This window comes from Macrosteles quadrilineatus, unplaced genomic scaffold (assembly GCF_028750875.1).
Source record: "Macrosteles quadrilineatus isolate MER2022 unplaced genomic scaffold, UCM_ALF_1.0 Scaffold_7__1_contigs__length_78375512, whole genome shotgun sequence".
Lineage (NCBI taxonomy): Eukaryota > Metazoa > Arthropoda > Insecta > Hemiptera > Cicadellidae > Macrosteles > Macrosteles quadrilineatus.
The window spans coordinates 63,526,092-63,543,548 of NW_026542600.1; the positions used below are offsets into that span (position 1 = coordinate 63,526,092).

Consider the following 17,457-nt stretch of genomic DNA (forward strand, 5'->3'; position numbering starts at 1 on the left):
AAGAAAACTTTGTTAAAAAAAAGAGAAAAAAAAGTAAACTATGTGTTTGTTAGCCTTATATTGTATCAATTGGACCTCACCGACAAGTTTTTTTTTTAAACTTGGTGAGGCCAAGCTGTTGTAATTTCCATAATAAATATATTTGAATTTGAATTTGAACTATCAAAAACTTCCAAATCAGCTGTTGCGACTATTACATTCAAGCCAGCGACGTCATTTTTTATGTTCATGATCCATGTACAGTTTCTGTTCTAATTCGTGCTACCAACAAAATATGTAGAATTATTGAACATAAAAAGACGAATCGTATTTTACAAAAGGTTGACAAGTCTACTTGCAGTTTTCAAATTTAATGGAATCAATTTCAAGTAAAAAGGAAACCGTACAATGCTCTTACAATACAAACCGTTATAAGGAAATCGTATACAAGGGACTTTTACAGCCTAATAATGCTATTTTGAACGAATTCAGTAAGTAAAATGTATTAAATAAGTTATTGTCAATAATATTTAGTCAATAATAAATATTTAAATGGCACGTTGATTTATTAAAGTATTCTTAAATTAAGATATCGACGAACATCCGATCATATTTCTGATATTGTTTCTGTAATAGGTATAACTTGATGCCTGGGCGATATTGGAAAATTGCGGTTAAATCGAATGGAATAATCCTCAGAAAGAATGTATGAAAACATTGGATATCACAGAATCTAACAGCTGTCTTATATTTCATTTAAACCATCTAAACCTTGAACACTGTCAAATAATTATTAAAATTATCGAATCAGTGTTTAATTTTAGAACCATAATAGTTTTGTAATGTATCACGGATTCACGGAAGGATAAATAAGTTTATATTCAATTATTAAGCAATAGTATCACACACATCAATTAACAGTTAAATTCACACATAAACCATTATAGACCCGTTATATTTTAGATTTTAATAACAGTAGGCCTATACTTGTGATATTAAACTAAATTATTAAATGATATAAGTTTTCAAAATAATTAAAGGTATTTTGTTGATAGCCGCAAAAGATATTTCAATAAGAGTTTGGAATGTTTTATCATTATAAACAAAAATAAATTAAGTGTGAAATAAAAACTTTATTTAGACTTCTAGCTTTATACGCATATTCTCTTATATCTTATAAGGTAAATTGTTTATGACATGTTTTAAACGTCCTTGTTTGTTTCAGTTTGATTATATTTAGAAAAACCGGTAATTTCATTATAAAAGTTGAATTCAAAGAGTGTACAACTCTTGACGGTCCTAGAATTTCCTCATTTTGTTAAGAGATCTCTGTAATGATTGTCGATATCATCTTACCATTGTGTGCTTTCAAAGTATGATTACCCCTTCTCTCATCAATACTTTATTATTGTTTTGGGCTTATAAGTATTAGTGTATGGTCTATATTTAGGGGCAAATATCGGGTTTCATAATTCTAAAAAATTCAGTTTCAAAGTTGTTATAGCAATTAAAACCCTCGGTAGATCGAAGTTAACGCTATTTGTAACTGAATTAGCCACCCATAAATACACGAGGAAGTCAAGCTACAAATACACTTTCATGTATCATCAGAATGGCCGAAGACAATTCCAATGGTGATATGCGGAAGTTAGGTACAGTCCAGTGCTCGGTACGGTTGAAAGAGCAGGACGGTGAAGTAAGCAAAAAAATGGACTCATCACAACACAAACACTGTTGATCCTGTGGTCCTGGACGTCCTTGTAGTGGAAGGGGCAGGACGAAGTGTGTACACAAGAAGGAGGCGTCGGTGGTATTGCCAGTACAACCTTCTTCGCGCCGCGACTAGTGTTTGTGTGCCTTCCTAGGGTTCTGCTCCCGAGTAAGATAGTGTAGATAGTATAACCATAATACTACTTATTAGGTTATACATAGAACTAAATCTCTTCCAATACAGTATCACTCCTTAGTATATACATAATACTTAGCATATACATAATAGTATCAACCCTTGCCATATATATACGACCACCCTTTCGTACATACATAGGCTCTCTCATGTAATTGAACAGAGGACCCCTTAGTGTTCTAGGTACCCCTATTTAAAATGTACCTCTTGGATACATGTTGCCCCTTGATATTTTAAAGCCCAGTAATCCCTTACAGGTTGTAAAATGCACAAACACATAACATACACCAGATTCTCCCTTTGATAAATATATAGAATATTTATCTTTTAGCATATTCACAGTACGTCTTAGTACTAGTACATAGTACTACTGTACTCTTCTTATATACATGTTGCTCTTATATGCTTAAAAATTCCCACCATTCAGCAAATTCATAGTACCAACTCTTAATACTATCCATACTACCCCTTAGTTCGATTTTTTATACAAACTCCCCTCTTACTCATTCAGTTAACTCTTTAAAATACGTTACTAAAATAATCTGGATTTGTTTAGATTTGGTTTCTATATCAGTATTTTATAGGTTTTTTACGAGATGGCATACACATGTTTCAATTCTAATAGAAAATTATTATCTGCAGAGCCAAGATATAAATTATAAATAATAAACATTACTGCTTTTCAATCCCAGGAAGTAAAAATAAAATATAACTTTTAACGATTGTAAAACTCTCTCAAAATTAGTCAATGAAACATAAACTACTTGTTCATCAAGACGTATGATTGTTCACTTACTTTAGATTTAAGATTAACCATGTTAATAAACGTTTAACAAATGCAAGCATATACTCTTGGAATATTAAACTCCTCAGAAAGTATAAACAAACTTTTCTTCTTAACGAGCCCTCGACCGTATCTTTGAACCTTTTCAAAACACCCCAATCTGTAGAAACACTAGTTATACTTCTAGTTTTTATTATTTTCCTGTTTTTATGGGTATTCTCAAAAGATTTGTCAATATATATATATTTACGGGAATTCTGAGAAACCTCAATATCCGGTGTTTTGTTATTTCAAGCGAAATGACGTTTGGTGAAGCGTCAGATTTACTATTCAGAAATCCAAAATAGAAACTCTTTGTAACCACGTGTTTGTTTTAAACAGCAACAGTTTGACGTGTGTATTTTTCAATACGAATAATCCTAAATTAGAATTGGTTCGCCATACTCAAATTAAAACACCTTCTATTACCATTCCGCTGCACAGTTAATTCATATCGTGCCATGGGATTGTTACTGAATGCTATCCAATAAATTTAACATATATTTACTGCAACATAGTTTAGTTATTCGGCATATTACTGGCTTTGTGTGTAGGCAAGCATAGTTTGTTCTTTCATTCTAAATATGAAATTACGGGTAATAATAAGATTGATATAATAACTTGTTTTCTCACCAACACAAAGCAAGCTGTCAAGTTAAGTGATGTCCTTGGATAGAGTTGCTTATGAGCTTAGACAATTCACGTAGTTAATACCGTCATGAAAATTATTCCTACTAATATATTGAATAATACAGATATATATCTGGACATATCATAAACTAATTAATACACAGTTCATTCCACACAGTTAATACCACGATAGATTAATTAACTGATGTCTCATTGTTATGGAAATCAATATTGTCAAAATACTCTGATCTGATTTTACAAAGATCCTAAAAGTTCGATTATAAACTCGATTATAAAAGTTCTGGGCTTAAATTGAATGTCCAGCACAGTTGAGATGTATTACAACGAGTTTGGAAAAATTCGTTTTAACCCCTACGTATTTGTCCTCGGAAGTTTTGGTTGAACAAACTTTCATACTTCTGTTTCTCTTTATTGTGACATACATCGTGACAAATTAAAAGTTTTATATTAGATACAACAAGATATCTTGCGACACTAATCGATGTAATTTATCTAGTACAATAATATTCAACAACATGTAAAATGAAGTAAACAAATTTATGCAATGGCCAAACACAGAGTTTCCTGGAGCTATCTGAAACGTTAAAAATAATTGTTCCATAGGTCGAGGCAAAAATACTTTACAATATAAACATGGTTCTCCTTGTGTTGGTCTGGGTGTGTTTTTTTTTATTATTTGATCACCCCAGATTTTATTTATGATAGAAAATTTAAATTTAGTTGTTCGGTATTCATATTTTTAGAGTATTTAGAAATTAATCATTATGTTAATTAAGTCACTGGTTAATTAATCATGCTAATGTGTATATAAATCACCACATTTATTGTAATATTATTTAGTCTCAGTAACAATTTATTGTAAATAGACTCCCGCTTTCAATATTCAAATGAGATTGCTAAGCCTGCTCGAATTTCCCGCCACAGTAAGGCCTATTTTCCTGTACTACATACCCATGAATCACCTGACGCCGTGTTTGCTTCAATCGCATTTCCTATTGGCCATCGAATTCCTAGACCCCTCTAAACCGCAATTGCATTTTTCAAAGTGTGAAGCCGGCGATCGGCGTCTGTCTGTCCACGGTCGGCGTCCATAACTCACGGTGTATTCCGTTTCTCGTATCTCGGGACATTAATTGCCCATTTTACCTCCCTTAAACGTATTTTTAGGCTATAGATTAATTATATCTGGCCTCCCTCTCCTCTATAGTACATTTAACTATATATACATTTTAATTTCCCCCTTTTGTTTGTGATTAAATTACTTAAATTGTGATCTAGTGCTTTCAGACTCTTTAAACCTCAAGACAGTGTGTGCGCGTCCGTGTATTACTTCTAGACTTTCCGTACGTTTTCACCGCGACTTCCGCGTATTAGTGAGCTCTTTGTGATTATGAACTTGGGTGCGTTGCGTTCTCCAAAATTCTACAAAACAGAAGCACTCGGTCTAAGGACTCCGCCATCCGCCATCGCTCCACCATAGACGACGCCGCTGCCATACTCTCCACCTTTGGATAATTGGACTCAAGGTACAACCTTAAAGTTTTGTGTGTGTTTTAATTAGACTCTAAAACTAATCTCATTTGCCCCTCACAAGACATTTTATTCCATATCGGGACCTCAGTGCCCTTCAAATTGCAGATTCGCCATTTTCTCTAATTTAATTATTTTTCTCTTGAACTATTAATTAGTTCTGGTCCTTCGAGTTATTAATTATTTTCATTTTCACCCATTACGCCCCCAACATTTGGTCCTTCGAGCCGGATTCATTGTCTAAAGTCCTGTGGTAATTAATTTCAGCCAATTTTCATCATCAACCATATTTTTAGCGATCTGCAATTTTCAATTTTCGCCATATTGGTAAAATATCGGCTCGCGTTCGTTCCGTTCGTGGGCGTGGTTTAGCAATCTCTCTCCACTCGCGCGTCTGCGCAGGTCACAATCATGTACAATTTGCTGTTCTCTCTAGTAGTAGACAATTTTTCCCTACTTGGCTTTTTTATCCCGAAAACGGGATTTAGTTTTAGTTGCGGGATTTAGTCGCGTGCAGACGGCCGACACTAGTAGCAGACGCATATCTCACACTCACTGTACAGCGTTTGTTGTTGTTTACATTTTCTCATTTAAGGTGTATTGTGTAATAAGGTTGATTGATATTATTAATAACCAACTATTAGGTTATTATTAGGTATTTACTATTATTCTTTGAATCAATATTGCTCTTTTGAATATCATACTAAATAAACAATAATTTGTCATTGTTATTTAACATTGTTTATGCTTTCTGAATTTTGATTTTAAATGAAGTAAAGTTAAATTAGTTCATCTCTGTAATTTTGGTTGACAAACGTGCGATATTATATTTAAGGTAATTTTATCTTGTCAATTAACATTTTAATAAATAGTTCAAAATAACCGTTTTTACTGGTTCTTATTACTAGTGTTGTACATATAAACAAAACTGTTAGCTAGCGTATTTGTATTGTGATTCATATTTCATTGATGGTTATAATTTTATGTTCCTTTCTCATTTATTAGGGTAATAACTTACTCTTTATGTTGCAATTCTTGTTTACTAAGGATTATTCTACACTGTTTCATTAATGAGGCCTACTCTCATTAAACTTATTTAGATCCATTTATTATTTTTGTAAATAACGGTGAACTTTCATGTGACTCATTCATTTGTTCTATCATATCTCTTGTTTTATTGTGCATTATTATTACCGTACTTGAATACTTTCAACTAAGCTCAATTGTTGATTTATGGTTTGAAAATCGAATTAAACCTGCCACACTCATTTAAAAATATTTTATTGCTATTTAACGTGTTGATAACTTAGTGTTTTTCACTATTTGCCTCAATTAAGCTACAAAGTAGGTGGATATATGTTTTAGATATTTATAATATTTTATCTCTATATTATTCAGCGGACAATTAATTACTACATTGTTAAGCTAATACCATTCATAGGCCTAGCTACAAGCCTTTTGTGTACCCATAACTTCCATTTTCGTGTGAATACTTTCAAGTGAACACTTCACAATGCCTCCTAAAGCATCTGATTTTAAGTCCGCAATCTACACCCGTTCTACGGCGCTGATTAAATCACGTTTTGAAAAACTTAAGGCTACAGTAGATGAATTATCAACTCAAATCGACCCTCTAACACCATTACAACTTAAGAAATTATCCGCTTACGCGTTGGAAATAAAAAAGAAACGCAGTGAATTTGAAAATAACCTTCAACGTGCCTTCGTTCTGGAAGATGAAGGGATCGATGATAAGACTCTTTCCAATGATCAAGATGCTATTGAAGACATGTTCTCTCACATTCAAGCTACGATTGAAACTCTGGTTCCCTCAGAACCACCAAAAACCCCTTCCGCGTTCAGTGAATCGTTTTCTGTTTCAGAAACTCATCCAAGCTCACAAGTACGATTACCTAAACTGGACTTACAAAAATTCTCTGGCGATCCATTAACGTGGACAAGTTTTATCAATCTTTTTGACACTGCAATCCACCGTAATGCTTCATTATCCTCTGTTATGAAATTCCAGTACTTACTCTCTGTCTTAAATGGAGAGCCTCTCAATTTAATAAGGAGTTTAAATCTCACCGCTCCTAATTATCTAGTCGCCTATGAATTGTTACGTGACAGATATCACAACAATCGAAGATTGCAATCATTGCATCTTAACCAATTGTTGGACCTGCCAAACATTACGGCAACTTCACTCAAAGGTTTGCGCCAATTTGTAAACCTGTTTACGGAACACACACAAGCTCTTAAGGCATTAAATTGTGACGTTAGTGACAACAACCCCCTATTGTCCGCACTCCTTTTGCGTAAAATGGACCAGGAACTACGTAAAAAACTTGAATCGTTCCGTTCCAGTCAAACCGAAGATCCAGTTACTCATTCATTACCAGAAATTGGTGAAATAATAAAATTTCTTAACCAAGAATGTTCGCAGACAGAAGATGCTAACATACATAACATGTCATCGGCCCACAGAAGCGTTCAACCTTCACCTCACAAAACCATACCAAAAAAGGTGCATTTCCGGTCTGACGTAGGCCTAGCCATGGTAGCTACTTCGAGATCTAATGCTCCCCCCTCTCATAGCTCTCAGACTAAAAATAGTCCTGTCTATAACAAATGTTTTGTTTGTAACAAAAATGATCACAAAGTTTACACTTGTGACGTATTTCAAAATAAATCTCCTCGAGAGCGACACGCCATTGTTAAAAAACATAATCGTTGTTTTTCTTGCTTGGGTGAACATAGCTCCAAAGAATGCCGCTCTCAGTTCACTTGTCGCACATGTAAACAGCGACACCACTCTCTCTTACACCTTGGTGATAATAATCAAACCTCTCAGATGTCTTTTCGACCTCAAGGTCAAAGAACTTCCCCGACCACTTCAGGTCCATCTCACACTCAGACTGGTGATGTTAATTCACAAGCCTCTATCTCCGCCACTGTCGCGGATGTAAGCAATTATTCTGCCCAAAATAACTCATGTACGACTTCGGGTAATTATACTGTATTACTCGGCACCGCCTTGGTCAAGTTGACTTCCCCTCAGGGTATCTCTCATGTGTTTCGTGCTCTACTAGATACTGGCAGTATGTGTGATCTGCTCTCAGAACGCGCTGCGAATCTCCTGAATATAAAACGCCAGTCTTCTCAACTCAAAATATCTGGTCTTTCTCAAATGGCTTCCGGTACTAAAGGGTCAACTTACTTGAATCTTGAAACTCTCTCAGGTCGAGTAATAGCCACTGACCATCAATTCCATATTCTTGATAAGATTTCCGTCGACTTACCTCGCTCCCCTATATCACCGGAAGTGCTAACAAAAATCAAGCCCTATGTTCTAGCTGATCCTACTTTTCACTTGCCTGGTGGCATTGACGTGCTTATAGGTAGTTCTCTGCTACCCCTCCTCTGGACTCATGAAAGTTACTCCCTCGGCACGCACATGCCTCATGTGATAGGTACTCATCTTGGCTTTATTCTGATGGGTAAAGCTCCCTGTGCAACTAACCCGGAACCCGTGTCAGGTTTTGCGATCTCTCTTCTCTCTATTAGTGATAATTCACTACACTCTTCCCTGCAACGTTTTTGGCAACAGGAGGAACCCCCTCACTTCCAGGTTAAGTCACAGGAAGAGCTTCTTTGTGATGAATACTATAAAAAATCACACTCTCGTGATCAATCAGGTCGTTATGTTGTGCGACTTCCGTTCAAGACGGACCCCTCCATTCTAGGCCAATCTAGGCCCATTGCTGAAAAGCGCTTGTTGTCTCTTGAGCAGAAATTTAAAGCTCAACCCCATTTTTCACACTTGTATAAGACGTTCATGTCTGAATATCAAACTCTCGGCCATATGACAAAACTAGATTTTGTTGAAGACATACACCCACACTACTTCCTACCTCATCATGGGGTACTGAAGGACTCTAGCACGACCAATTTAAGGACAGTGTTTGACGCCAGTAGCAAAACCAGTTCCGGTCACTCCTTAAACGATATTCTTTTGACAGGACGTAAATTACAAACTGACATTTGTGACGTAATTTTGAACTTCCGCTCTCATAAAATTGTGTTTTCATGTGACATTCGGCAAATGTACCGCCAAATACAAGTGCACCCTGACGATCAAAAGTTTCAACTGATTATGTGGCGTGACGACCCTTCAAAGGAAATCTCTACGTTTCAACTTACTACCGTCACCTACGGCATGAACAGCTCCCCCTACCTTGCTATTAAAACTTTAATGCAGTTAGCGGAAGACGAAGGTGATGCCTTCCCTCAGGCTTCTCACTCTCTACGTCATCACACCTACGTGGACGACATTATCACGGGTGCTGACTCCGTTGAGGCTGCTCTTGAACTACAGGACCAACTTATCCAACTTCTACATCGTGGTGGCTTTGAACTTCGCAAGTGGGCCTCCAACTCCTCTGCTCTTCTAGAAAAATTTCCTTCGGAACATCTAGAGACTCCAAGTTTCCTGCAAGACGCTCAGCTTCCCCAGTACTCCATCCTAGGTCTCCATTGGTCTCCTGAAGAAGACTGTTTCTGTTACGCTTTCAACCCCCCGTCTGAAAAGCTGACTAAGCGCTCCGTGCTCAGCTTTATTGCCAAACTATATGACCCCTGTGGATTTTTGTCCCCATTAATCATGGTAGCAAAATGCTTCATGCAATTACTATGGACTCAAGGTCTTAATTGGGACGACCCTCTCCCTTCTGATCTCGCACATAAGTGGCATGTGTTCACTAGTAACACTAAAGACCACCTCGGTCAAATTAAGATCCCCCGAGCATTTCCGCTCGCTCACTCCTCTGATATCGAGCTTCACGGTTTCTGTGATGCATCGGAATGCGGTTATGCCGCTGTAGTGTATTTCCGGTGTGAATTTAGTGACAAAACAGTCATTGTGAAACAAATATTGTCTAAGACTCGTGTTGCCCCGTTAAAAAAGGTAACTTTACCCCGCTTGGAATTGTGTGCAGCTCACCTCTTATCAAAACTAGTGCATTATTGTGAAAAACAATTTAACTCTCTTACTACGAATACCACTGTATTGTGGAGTGACTCATCTGTAGTTCTTACTTGGCTACAAACCCCTCCATACAGACTAAAGACCTTTGTGGCTAATCGTGTAGCCCAAGTGCAAGAAATCATTCCCAGTTATCAGTGGCGGCACATAAAAGGGACGGAAAACCCCGCTGATTGTGCCTCACGAGGAATTCTAGCCTCATCTCTCATTGACCATCCCTTATGGTGGACTGGCCCACCATGGTTACAGCTCCCTGCGGCCAACTGGCCCCCCTCATGTTTTTCGCCGTCTGAACTCACTCCCACGGACGAAATTAAAGAAACTCCTCTTAGTGTACTTAGTGCAACAGTCGCCCCTTCGGAATGGGACTTATTGTCTAAATATTCATCTTGGTTGAAACTAACCCGTGTGCTAGCTTATGTACTACGATTCATAAACTCTTCCAGGTCTAAAAACAAACTCTCTGGACACTTAAAACTCAGTGAATTAAATCTAGCGGAAGTGACAATTTTTAAACTAGTGCAAAAACTCCATTTCAGTGCGGATATTAAATTATTGAACAAAGGCTCAATATGTTCTGCACAATTACAGAAACTCACCCCCTTCCTCGACCCTAACGGTCTCATACGCGTCGGTGGCCGATTGTCACATTGTTCGCTTGCTCATGACATACGTCACCCTATTGTTCTACCCAAGTCTCATACTGTAGTGAATTTGCTTATAGACTTTTACCACCAGGTACACTTGCACTCAGGTCCGCATCTAACTCAATCACTACTCGCCCGAAAAGTGTGGATTCTATCGGCCAGGAGCGTTATCCGCTCGCGCATATTTAAGTGTCTTGTGTGCTTTAAAAATAAACCACGAAACAAAATCCCTCTGATGGGTGATTTACCTGCTCATCGGGTCAATCCTACTCGTCCATTCTCATCTACAGGCGTAGATTACGCCGGACCATTTAGTGTTCGCGTTTGCAGTCTCAAAGCTCTTAGACAGATTAAGGTCTATTTGTGTATTTTTATCTGCATGGCTACCAAAGCTATTCATATAGAGGTAGTCACCGATCTTACCACCTCAGGCTTCATTGCCGCTCTCACACGTTTTGTGTCGAGACGCGGACTCTGTTCCGATCTGTATTCTGACTGCGGAACCAACTTTGTTGGTGCAAACTCGGAATTACGCAAGGTAATCCGTGAAACCATCCTTACACCTGATTCGCAGGACAAAATTGTTCATTTCACCATCCCCAAAGGAATTAACTTCCATTTCAACCCCCCCTCTGCACCTCATCAAGGTGGCTTATGGGAAAGTGCCGTTAAAAGTGCAAAATACCATCTGAAACGGGTAATTGGTGAAACCATTTTAACTTTAACCCAATTTCAAACTTTGTCCATTCAAGTAGAGGCAATGCTAAACTCGCGCCCTCTTACAGTTCTTAGTTCAGACCCTTCCGAAATTTCTGTGCTGACCCCTGGACATTTCCTCATCGGAGCTCCATTAGTTGCCCTGCCGGAACCTCACCTGTCTGAAGTGCCCTTCAATCGTCTTCGTCAGTGGCAGCTTGTCCAGGCTTTTCACCAGCGTATCTGGAGGCGTTGGCAGCTTGAATATCTCCACTCCCTCCAGCAGCGATCCAAGTGGACCACCCCTCATGAGAATTTGAAGACCGGAGACTTGGTGCTCATTCACTCCAATTCACCTCCACTCACCTGGCCTCTTGGACGCATCGTCTCCACTCACCCTGGCGCTGATGGAACAGTTCGAGTCGTCACAGTGAAGACAGCTTCTGGGACTTTCACACGGCCTGTTCACAAGGTCTTCCCTCTGCCATGCAATGAAGACTAAGTCCAAGAAACCTACTCTATGTACATATTAGATTTAAGTGTGGTTTACGTTTGCTCTTGTGTTTTTTAATTAATTGTCTGTTGAAGCTGTAATGCTTCAAGGGGGCCGGAATGTTCGGTATTCATATTTTTAGAGTATTTAGAAATTAATCATTATGTTAATTAAGTCACTGGTTAATTAATCATGCTAATGTGTATATAAATCACCACATTTATTGTAATATTATTTAGTCTCAGTAACAATTTATTGTAAATAGACTCCCGCTTTCAATATTCAAATGAGATTGCTAAGCCTGCTCGAATTTCCCGCCACAGTAAGGCCTATTTTCCTGTACTACATACCCATGAATCACCTGACGCCGTGTTTGCTTCAATCGCATTTCCTATTGGCCATCGAATTCCTAGACCCCTCTAAACCGCAATTGCATTTTTCAAAGTGTGAAGCCGGCGATCGGCGTCTGTCTGTCCACGGTCGGCGTCCATAACTCACGGTGTATTCCGTTTCTCGTATCTCGGGACATTAATTGCCCATTTTACCTCCCTTAAACGTATTTTTAGGCTATAGATTAATTATATCTGGCCTCCCTCTCCTCTATAGTACATTTAACTATATATACATTTTAATTTCCCCCTTTTGTTTGTGATTAAATTACTTAAATTGTGATCTAGTGCTTTCAGACTCTTTAAACCTCAAGACAGTGTGTGCGCGTCCGTGTATTACTTCTAGACTTTCCGTACGTTTTCACCGCGACTTCCGCGTATTAGTGAGCTCTTTGTGATTATGAACTTGGGTGCGTTGCGTTCTCCAAAATTCTACAAAACAGAAGCACTCGGTCTAAGGACTCCGCCATCCGCCATCGCTCCACCATAGACGACGCCGCTGCCATACTCTCCACCTTTGGATAATTGGACTCAAGGTACAACCTTAAAGTTTTGTGTGTGTTTTAATTAGACTCTAAAACTAATCTCATTTGCCCCTCACAAGACATTTTATTCCATATCGGGACCTCAGTGCCCTTCAAATTGCAGATTCGCCATTTTCTCTAATTTAATTATTTTTCTCTTGAACTATTAATTAGTTCTGGTCCTTCGAGTTATTAATTATTTTCATTTTCACCCATTACGCCCCCAACATTAGTATAAATGTGTATCGTATCAGGTTAAATAAGTGTATTAAATTTCGTTTCTGTAACCAAATCCATTTCAAAACGGTAACCGTTTAAAAGTTTTAATGTCAAAAACCATGAAAATCTTCATAGCTATAAAACATTATTTTGAAAATACACGGTTTTATACACTTAACATGCCAATTAGGGTACTCATGTGCACCAAAATTGAAAATTGAATCTTAAATAAATCCTGTGTAATAAAATAATGTGTAAAAAAACACATACAGACCGACAGATGGAAAACTAGTAAACAACAAACTGTAAACTCACCCACGGGACATAAATCTTGTAAATTGACCAGTCAGTCATACAGACATCAGGTGACTGGAACCAATTTGAGGCTTTCCGATTAATTAATATCAAAAAGTGACTCAAAATATTCCCCTTTCATTGAAAACAAATTTAAACAAATATTTACCACAATCATTTGAGCATGAAACTGTATTTTCAAACAAATTCTTCAAAAATTCGAATTAAAATATGTAAAAACTACTTTTTAGACTCGAGGCATAGAAATAAACATTACTAAACCTCAAACTAAATCATGTTAAATAAAACAATACTGATATAATACTGAGGAACATTTATTTATTTTAATCCTTGAAACTATTTTTAGCTGAGTCATTAGGTACTTAAAATTAGAAAAGTACCTAATGGCTCAGCTCAGCATTTTACATACCCTACCGTATAAACATTCTTCAGCTGATGTCCATGTTAAACAGGGCCTTTTGATAAAAATAGTTAAGTACCGGTATTCGCAGCTGATTTTAATGTTGAATTTTGGCCTAAGAAAATAGTTTTACTACAATAGGATGTTGTCTGTATTTAGAATGTTAGTCGATGGAAGGACACTGCGTTTTGCCAGCCGGGGTTGAAAATCATTACTTTCAACCACAGACAACGGGCAACTTATGCATTCTTATAGTTGCCTAGAAAGTATAAAACCATACATGGCCGTTATAGATTAGAGTTTGATTTTAACCGTGGTGAAAAAGGCGTTTATATCTTTAGCTAATGGATCTTAAAAGGTTTCTATGTTTCCACAGTCTGGTTTAGAACTTAAAACGCGGCATTAAGTGTGCAAAACCTTGTTTCGGCTCTTTGTGAGAAATATATTACCGTTACTGCCTCGTGTTACTTATCACATTTAACCCTGAAAAATCTTTAAAGTAGTTGTAATTAACTATAATGTAAAATATACTACTTACAGACGCTACAAAACATAATATTTCTTAATAAATAAATACATTTACAAATTAATTAACGTCAAAGATTTAAAACTAAGATATTTAGACCTCCATTCTGTTATATTTTAATGTAGTTTAACAATCAAGTTGTTATTGTTAAATAAATTTACTAGATAATTTATCGCTCTGCAGTTAAAGTGTCCCCTAGTATTTAGGTTAGCTAGTAATTTGATCAAATCAATGCCCAGGACTTCAGAGTAGAGGGACGGACCCGACAGTTGATTCCCAAGGATACCCTTACTTTGAAAGGTAAACTGATTTCCTTTTAAAGGGGATGATTTCCTAAGCACTGTGATTCTAACAGAGATACTAAAATGACAAAATCTTGGTGCTAAGGGCACGGGAGTAATTAAAGACGGCTCTACAATTTTATGAAAAAACAAATAAAAGGTTAAAATACCTGCTTGTCGCCTTGTGGTCCAAGTATTGTGCTAGTGGATTATGTACATTTCGGCGCGAGCGCCATCGTCGGATCCGTATAAGAACTGTTTACACTAAACTTCCCTGAAGAGGTGCGTAAGATGTCCACAACACAAAACACATATAAAAACCGGTCGACCGTTATTTAACATTTTTTACTTTTGTTACGCGTGCACGGGCAGGATATGGAGGCGCGCCAGACGTGTGTCGAGACTCGACTCCAATCAATCGGTGTCAATCAATTGGTCCGGAAACACCACAACAAAATATGATTTTATGAAAGTTTAAATACATAATACACACACATGTACGTTCCCTTGAAACAATACAAGGTACAGTAGTTAGTTAGATATAGTTTTATATGACTTCTTGATCTGCGTTATATGTGTTATTAAATTTATATGCCATTGCCTTTTGGTTCTGCTTATGATTGGAGTGTCCGATTGAAATCGATCAACACTAGTCTTTTATATATGTTTACCGTCTTTTGGCAGTGTAAAAGTACATTTCGTGAATGTTATTGGACGTATTTTGATCTACATCCCGTTAAATACTTTTTAAAGTCATTGATACTATTACCCTGTTTCAAATTTAATATTAGTCCTAATTTACAAGTGGAATAAAGCTAATGATTTTAGTATATTAATTCTCGGGGGCAGAAACAAAAGGAGGTCTTCTCTCGTAGGTGTTACTAACACTCGCTAGCTAGTTTATATCTCAAGATCAGGATGTGGAAGTATTTGCTAATGGTGACAATGATGATCCTACCTCCCCCCTGGGTCGTCGACTCTCACTCCGACCTCTTCTCCAACGTCATCGTCGTCGAGGACGCCCCTGGTGAGTCCTGCCATACTCCCATATACATCCGGTTAAAATGTCATCCTCATACTGATGTTTGTTGTTCGTTACAATATCTCTTAACATGTTTGTAGCATAATCCTGAAATATGACAAAACAATTTGGAGATTTAAAACCATTTTTTTTATGGAAAAGTAGGGTTTATATATAGTGTGGTGAAATATCTACGTATAAATGTTGGGTTGTGTACTAACATTTATATTTTTTACACCTAAATTGTTGAAAATTGATACAAAATAATAGGTTATGTTAACTTTTATCATTGACAATTCTTGTAGTGTTAGGACGACTATGGTTTCAAAGCTTATAAAGGTTAGGTTGTTGCATCGCCAAACCTTCCGTCTTCTCTCTCATACATAAAATATCAACACAAATATATAGTACATAAACACGAAACGTTGAACAATTCGGAAGATTTGGTGGTAAGAAATATAGTCATCGGAAAACTATAGGAGAATAATAAAAGGTATCGCAACTTATTATTTTCTAAATAAAAAAGTTAAATACCTCTCGGTTATTCGTGTTTAGTCTGCGACCAGGGTTTCGGACCCAAAGGTTAATTTCAAGCTCTGTACCAAGTAGTTGAAAATATCCCCTACATCCTTGGGGTTGTGAAGAGTAGAGTCGTCTGTAATACGTTTAACACTTACACGACTGTTTTTCAAACCTTGATCGCAGACAAAAAACGGATCACCGACAGTACAGCAGGTATTTAACCTTTTTATTTTTCAAAAACGTAATCCAGAGGCTAAACATGTTGTGTTTTTAAAACAGTGTATTCAATTGTTTTGTCGTTCATGTCTAATTTAGATTTTTTGTAATTGTCGAAAAAAGGTTCTTACAGTTTTCGTAAATCGAATATTAAAAATAGGAACCTTTTTGGGGGAAATTTGAGCTAAGAATTGCATCTGCTGATTCAATTAACGTTTAAATTTTAGTCTTTACGAATATTTTACACTAGACGCTCTGTCCCTATTCAAAGGAAATCGCAACAACTGACTAAAGAGATTAACCTTCGCAAAGTCCTTTGTTATTTAGTTTCTAATCTAAGTTAATTTAATAAAACGTGTAAAAATCAGGCCAGGTCCTATTGGACCTACAATGGAGCAGACTTAAACGTTGCCATCAAGCTTAATATACCTTAGAGCCACACAACTTAACACCCTCCAAGTTCGAGGAAAATTGTAGACCATTTTAAACACAAAATTTTGTCTGCAACAATTCTTTTATCCTCCAAACACCAGATAGTGATCAACAACACGGTTTTATTTTCTGACTGCATATATTTTGTTGCGTCCATTATATATCAATATTTATGAAAATGTATCTCATAATAAAACTAATGCAGAACATTTTACTTTACTTAACACTTAGTATTAATAATTCCTTTTAATATTCACACAAAATGAAACAAACAATTGCACAGGGTATATCTTACGAACTATCGAAGGATTCTTTGACGAGGTATGTTTAGGCCATTTTTTGTAGTATTTCACAACCTTGGGCCTATTAAATAAATATTTAATATTCTTATTCTAATGTATTTAATTAAATGCGTTATTTTATTAAATATGAGCATAGTATAGAAATACGCCTGAATTAGGCACTACTACCAGTGCTCAGGTACAAGCTGTCTACAGGGTGAATCAGACCACACCCGTGCACAACGGTTTGGCCCAACAAGCTTTTTTATTGAAAGTCCGCCATTTAAAATCTTTTTAGTCGGCTACAATTTTAAAATGTCACTTAAGGAACTTTTCTTTCAATGTTGGGATCATTAAAAGTGAAAATATATGTCCAAAAAGTCATTTAAAAAATTAAAAAACTCGTCGAAAATTATAGGAAGTTCTAAAAAAATAGAAGTATTTCGTTTTTTGAAGGTGAAGGAGTGCGATTTTCGAAAAACTCCTGAAAGTGTCTTGTAGACAATTTAATTCCTGACTATGAAAATTCATTCAAATTATTAGCTCTTACCGTTTTCGAGCT

General features: G+C 36.7%; 1 protein-coding gene across 1 annotated transcript in view; it reads left to right on the forward strand.

Annotated features, from left to right (window-relative positions):
* Window positions 1-1,801: 1,801 nt before the first annotated feature.
* Window positions 1,802-17,457, forward strand: part of LOC128998749 (uncharacterized) — a 55,213-nt gene continuing 39,557 nt past the window's right edge. The window contains exons 1-2 of the mRNA XM_054425082.1: window positions 1,802-1,858; window positions 15,299-15,450. Of these exons, the coding sequence (XP_054281057.1) occupies window positions 15,342-15,450 (109 nt within the window). The 5' untranslated portion in view covers window positions 1,802-1,858; window positions 15,299-15,341. The remainder of the gene's footprint in view (window positions 1,859-15,298; window positions 15,451-17,457) is intronic.